We start from the raw sequence: 6,747 nt of genomic DNA, 5'->3' as shown, positions 1-6,747 counted from the left end.
AGGCAAAAATAACCTATACAAAAACTATGCATGAACTGTACAATATAAACAAGTAGAACTAAGGCCTTCTCTTCATGATAGAGCATTCCAAGTGAAGATTACCTTGGGCCTAACAAGCCCATTAGTCTTCTCAAGATCTAGCTCTTCCTGTATCCTCTTAGCCATAGCTCTGGTCACTGGGCCCTTGGCCCATGGTCTATCAGTGGCTCATGCCAAAGCCACAGCCAAAGTCACCGGGGGTGATACCTCAACCACTTCATCCCCACTATCCTCCTGCTCGGCAAGATCGGAGGGGAACACTACTTCACATTGCAGTGGAGGCAACCTTGATACTTCACTCGAACCCGACCCCTCTTTATCCAACGCAGCACACGACACCCCCGAGGACGTCCATCTCCTGGCCGAGGAATAGCCCCTATCCATTTATTACCAAAAATAAAGAATACAAAATTTACCTTGATCGGCGTGTTTGGATGAATCTGATTTCAAGAGCGCTCGGGAAGTTTACAGCAAGTAAATTCCCACGGAGCCCCCCTATTTATAGGCAAGGTAAATGGGGGAGGTGAAAAGACGTCCCGAAACCGCAACCGTTCGATCTGGATCATCCAACGGTCCAGATTTAGTAACCGTTGGGCCTGTAACCGCTAGGGCCAACGTGGCAGGCCAAACCCACCGAGGTCTTGGCGTAGGCACCAACCGCTTGAGGTCTCGGTGTAGGCTCCGTCCAGCCAAGGTCTCGGCATAGGCTTTATCCAGCCGAGATCTCGGCATAGGCTTTATCAGTCTGAGGTCTCGGCATGCCATTAGAAATCGGCCTCACCGACTCAACCTTAAACTTTAGAGCTTGGCCACTATCATCGCTCCTAAATGAGGATCGCGTTTTCGGCTAAAGTAGTCGGTAATACATGATAGTTGACGACCATAAATGTACCACGTCCCGGTACAACTACCGAGGTCATTGAAAGACAGCTACACTGGGAACACGCACATTACCACTAGCGGTCGGAGTCAACCTCTATCCTTCCGCGCCGAGAACCACAGCCTACACATTTAGACCGTCATCGTCTTTCACATCCTCGACGCTGCGGGGGTTGTATACCGTATAGTGGCCGACTAGGCCGAAAACCCGAATACCCGAGCCCATGGCCGACTAGGCCGATTTTTGAGTCCGTGAACGATCAGGACGAATATCCGAGCCCACCGACCACTCACAATCTGAACAGAACGTGTCGGTGTGCTCGGCCAAGCCCCGTACTTGCGCCATGATGATTACGGAGAGGTTAATTTACGTAATGCACCGGATTAACCCCCTAATTTCCCGGGGCCCAATCCTTAATCATGGCCCAATAGGAATCACTATAAATAGGACCCCAACGATGTATGTAACTAACTTTTAACTACCGCATTTATTACGCCGAGCACTTACTTGAGCATTGGAGTGTCTTTGCAGGCACTCCCTCGCTTCGGACTACTCGGAACAGGACGAGAAGACCTAGACCCAAAACCAGACCCGCTACAACAAAGATAATTGAAGTGTGTATCCTAACACAGAAACATATTTCATCATGTGTAATGTGTTACTCTAAAATAGTTGTTGCTGAAAGATAGCTATAAATTGGGTGCATGCCTTTCCCATCGTAGTATTGAATAAATTTCCCCAAATTTACTAAATCTAAATTCTAAAGTACCTGTATTTTTTTTCATGAAATAAATTTGTAAGATCACTAGGCTGCCTTATTAGCATTTGACAATGCTACCATCTCATCAGTCTTAAAAAACTAAAAATGACAGTTATGTTATCTACTTCTATACCTTTGTTATTATGAATAAATTTGATTATTTATGTTGAAGAATAAAATCCTTATTCTCTATTTTCTTAGCTAACTTACTTTTACATTTTCTTTTATCTTATAACCCAGTGATCTCTGCACACAACTTCTGAAGGTAATTTTTTTTTTAAATTTACAAATCCACTCAAATTTAAATTATTATCATAATTATATAATTATCTTCAAATTTAAATTAAATCATATTTTATTTCAAATCTAATAAATATTATTGACTTCCGTATATTATTGTTATATTTAAGTTATTATATCAATTATGGCAAATAGTGTTTCATTTGAAAGAGGGAAATCAATTTAATTTAGTTTTAAAAAATTGTATAAACTGGCGGTAATCACACAACATCAACCCTAATTCACACTGGTCGAGAATCATTAAGAGAAAAAAATGGAACTGAATTTGGACTTGGACTTCATTCCTTTCCATCGGGCATAAAGTGCCCAATTTCCTCCACAAAATAAGGAAAACTCAGCACAAACAATTAGCTTAAAAAAAAAAAAAAAGCGATCTTTTTTTTTTAATCCATCATATTTTTAGAACCATGTCTATAATATTCTAACTTTTCACCTATAAAAGAAGAAAGAAAAAGTTAAGTATACTAAAAAAATGTCACATAATCTATCATTAAGTATACTGATATTTTAATACATGTGTCGGAATGATAAGTGAGTGAAAAAGTTTTACATTAAATAAATATGTACTAATTGAACAACGAATAAGTAAGAAAGACTGAAACACCCTTTAAGATATTCAATCATATATGTTATATCAAATTCTGAAATTCACTTGCGTAGTTCATCACAACACGTTTGGTTATACCTGAGGAAGAACATATGCTAAAGTTTTGATGATGCCAAAACATTGAAAAAAATAAAGGTCAAGTTAAAATAAGCTGATCAAGAAGCAAGATCTCAAGTAAAAACTAAATAAGTCTTAACTGCTTAGCTTAGTATGTAAAATGAACTTTTAGAATTTGCAAATTTCACTTGGCCATTAAAATAAAGATTTCAAGAAAACCTAAACTTAATATTTTTGAATATAAGAATAAGTTGTTTGAAAAAAAAGAAAAAAAAGTATTAAAAAGATTAAACAAAAATATTTTTAACTAGAAAATAGAAGCTTTCTATATCTTAAGTTTTCATAAGCTAATTTTGGTATTATCAATCTAGTAATCGATTACCAGAAGATGAAAACTTCTCTGTTCAAAATTGAAATGTTAAACGTGCTCTGGTAATCGATTACCAGAGCCTATTTTCTGAAAAATTATAGAAAGTTACAACTCTTCGTGAAAAGACATAACCTATGAAACAATTGTCTATAAATACCTATAATTTTTCAGAGAAAGGTTACGAACTCTAATGTGAAAATCTATTTACAAAAACTATTTGGCCAAAATCATTTGCAAAAATCTCTAAAGAGTTCATCAAGTTCTTAAAAAGTGTAATATCTACTCTTTAAAGAGAGTCATTCTGTAAATACCCAATTGATCATTGGATCTGTGAAGGAGAAAGGATTTTTCTCCTTGTTGGTTTTTGAATCTCAACACAAGGAAAAGAAGTTCCGAGGTGTTGGAGGATTCAAGTCTTGTAAGGTTTACAAGAATAGTGAAAATCTCAAGTGGGAGACTTGAGGACTGGATGTAGGCAGGATTGGCCGAACCAGTATAAATTGATTTTGGAATTCTTCTTTCCCTATGCTTTTTAATTACTTGCCATTAATTGTGATTGAGTAATTTGCATCATCATTCAATCTTTATATATAAATTTATCTAAGGAATTGAAGATGTAAGAAAGTAATTCGGAAAAATTTTTATAAAAGAAAAATTTGGAAAACTTAATTCACCCCCTCTTAAGTTAATTGGGGCTAAGTGACTAACAATACCACCGCAGACAATGTTATTAAGGAAGAACATGTTACATAACACCAAAGATTGCAATTTACAAAACCAGCTATGTACACTATATTCTATACAAAATGCAGAAGCCATGACAATTAGAAGCATGCTCTAGCAAACTAAGGTTTAAAAACTAAAGATAGATAGGGCAACATATTTTCAAAATTTGATGAAATACATAAGTTATGAGCCAGTACTTCCCTTCACTGAGCTCAATCTGTTAGTTTTCTGAAAGTTCCAAGTTTTCCATCTCAAATTGCTTAGCCATCCAAACTGAATCAAGGGTTGCCCAGACTGTTGTAGATTCACAATATTCCTTCTGTATGGTATCAGAAAATTCCTCAGACCTGCCATTCATAGGGGAAAAAGAAGTCAGCAACACATGTTCAAAAGCAAATCCTTCCTAATAACAGCATAGGCTAACACTATTATTAGCCCCTAAAGGAATATCAATATGAATAAAGCTTAGGTACAGTTTTTTAAGAGGTTTTGGTTCTGTCGCAAAAGGAGCATGACAGGTACCATTCTCTTATCAAAATCAGAACTCCTAATTTAGCCAATGACAACCTTTATAAAATAGGTTATCAAGATGAAAATTTAATTTTAATTGGAAAATAACACTAAAAGCACTTAAAATTTTAAGTGTGTTTAGATACATGCTTAGAAGAGCTTTTTAGAGCTTCTCTACTAAAAATAATAATTTTTTTTCTTCAATAGAGATGCTCTAAAAAGCATTTATAAGTTTGTATTCGAACAAACTCTATGTTTATGTAGATTACAATCCTTGAAGATTTTTTGGTTCAACTGCAAATAGGATTGCAACAATACTATTCTCCAATCAAAATTAGAGCTTCTTCTCAGCAACCAATGCTGACCTTAAACATCAACCTTTATCATTTATCGAGATGAAACTCCAATTATGATCAGAGAATGACACTAAAAGCACTTAAAGAACAACATCAAAGTATTATATTATCCTAACTATTATTATTTGGTGCAAGGCTTACCATTAACACACATTGTCTTATAAAGAAGAGCAATATGAGGGTCTCCTTTAGTACTCCCATGCTGCTTCTCCAAACACTCAAGAAAGGCTAAGTCAGCCTTCAGCAACTTGGCTTGATCATGAGTATCATACCCTATATCATGACAGTAACAGCAGAAATCCAACCAATCTATCGGTCGCCGGTCCCAAACAAGAGACCCTTTGTCTTTCCCACTTGACCAATTTGGTCCACAGTAATGTCCATATCTAGGGAACAGCTGAGAAAGAAATGCCCTAACCCCTGTGTGCCATGGAACCTTACACACATAAGGCCTGAAGCGTAAAGGAGTGGCCTCAGTATCTTTTTGTGCTTGCCTCTTTAACCCTTTATTGATAGTAGATGGCCTTTGAAACTTGTCTCCACCACTGTTTGCCCAAGGAAACAATGAAAGGAAGGACAATTTGGGATCATTGCTAGATTCTTGCTTAGGTTGTTCAGTGTAAGTTTTGGTAGGAACTGAATTAGCCACCGAATCTGTGTTCAATTGAGCATTTAACCAAGGGATTTTACCACGAAACTCCAAGTTCATGGTGGACAAAACTAGGGCCACCAAAGTACACAGATAGCTACCACAGTACCAAATATTCTGATAGCCTGCAAACAGAAAAAACAGCTAAATCTTTACTAGCCCATAGAAAACAATAAAAAACATTAAATAAAAGAAGCTACCCCCAAATCAGTGTTTGGCTCTACATCCATGAATCACGTTTAAACATGAATCACATCAAATTGAAGCAAAAGCAACAAATTGTTGTTTCTACTAATCCATATTCAACAAAAACTGATGTGAATCCAAACATGCTGATCGTTTGGTGTAAAGAATTTTTACTCAGGTATCCAATCCAATGACATATTAGTAAGCATTAAATTGTTAATTTTTGTAGTAATTGCTTTTAAAAATCATATCTAAAGTGATTTCTAATTGATTTTTTACCAGGAAAAAAAAAACGACATATATTAACAAATCAGGATATATACTACTACCAAATTAATATTTGGTGTATATTAAATACTGAAACCACGTTTTGCAGCAGAACTCGACCTAAATTTAACACATCCGAACGCATCATGGATTATTCGAGAACTATGTCACTTAATTGCTTGAGCATTGGATGCTATATTCAGCAGTTTATAATGAAAATGCAGAAACCAAAAAATATACACAAACAACTCTTAAACTTGCACTCAAGCACATACTCCTGAGCTTGAAAAATGAAAAATTGCAGAAAAAGAGAAAGTGGGCTTCTTCTATATTATTGTATCGAAGTCATAGAGAAACACCCATTTAATTAATTTTATCTTTTAGAAAACGAAAGAAGAAAAGTTTGAAACTTGAAGCATATTTCATAATTGGGCTAAGAGTATGATAAACTTACTTGTGCCGCATCTGCAAAATCATGTTGTGAGAGAAATGAAGAAACAGAAAGAAAGAGAGAGAGATAGAGATTTTGTTTGATGGGTCTAACGTTTGCCACCAATTCTTGATGAACAAAGTGGGACCCACCAAAATAAAGAAGTGTCCACCAGAATAATTCATGTCCATAGGGAAAATTCCAAAACAAGTTATTAAAGAATTACCATTTTTGTAACGTGTGGAATACTGGTTCTTGATCAAACTATATTAACCAGAGAAAAAAAAAACACATTATGTATAAACTTTTAAGAAAGACACATTCCCTTTTTCTATATGTTTATTTAAATAAAAAAAATTAGGAATTTAAATAATAAAAATAAAAAATGAAAATAGTGATGATGTAAGTTAAGTAGTTTATATCTAGAGGAATCAAATAGCGTGGACTTGAAGCAATTCTACAAGGATACAATACAATAGTAAAAAAGAAAAAAGACTAAAAAGGAAGTTACACACAAAAGAGGATAGCTATATCCACCAAAACAAAGCATCCGAAACAGCTTCTCACCTTTAAAATTGGCACTTTTCAATAATTATATCATAAAATAATT

At 35.3% G+C, this 6,747-nt stretch overlaps 1 protein-coding gene across 1 annotated transcript; it reads right to left on the bottom strand.

The window, feature by feature from the left end:
• Nucleotides 1-3,713: 3,713 nt before the first annotated feature.
• On the bottom strand, nucleotides 3,714-6,317 carry LOC109789805 (Phospholipase A2 family protein). Its single transcript, XM_020348840.3, has 3 exons — nucleotides 6,162-6,317; nucleotides 4,747-5,379; nucleotides 3,714-4,086 (listed from the first exon to the last, which is right to left on the bottom strand). The coding sequence occupies exons 2-3, from the start codon at nucleotides 5,312-5,314 to the stop codon at nucleotides 3,923-3,925; spliced, it is 732 nt and encodes a 243-aa protein (XP_020204429.1). The 5' UTR covers nucleotides 5,315-5,379; nucleotides 6,162-6,317; the 3' UTR covers nucleotides 3,714-3,922.
• Nucleotides 6,318-6,747: the final 430 nt, after the last annotated feature.

Source organism: Cajanus cajan, chromosome 2, assembly GCF_000230855.2.
Source record: "Cajanus cajan strain Asha chromosome 2, NIPB_CcT2T_4, whole genome shotgun sequence".
NCBI classification, from domain to species: Eukaryota; Viridiplantae; Streptophyta; class Magnoliopsida; order Fabales; family Fabaceae; genus Cajanus; species Cajanus cajan.
The sequence above is the reverse complement of the archived record's forward strand: the minus strand, read 5'-3'. Positions and strand labels throughout refer to the sequence as shown.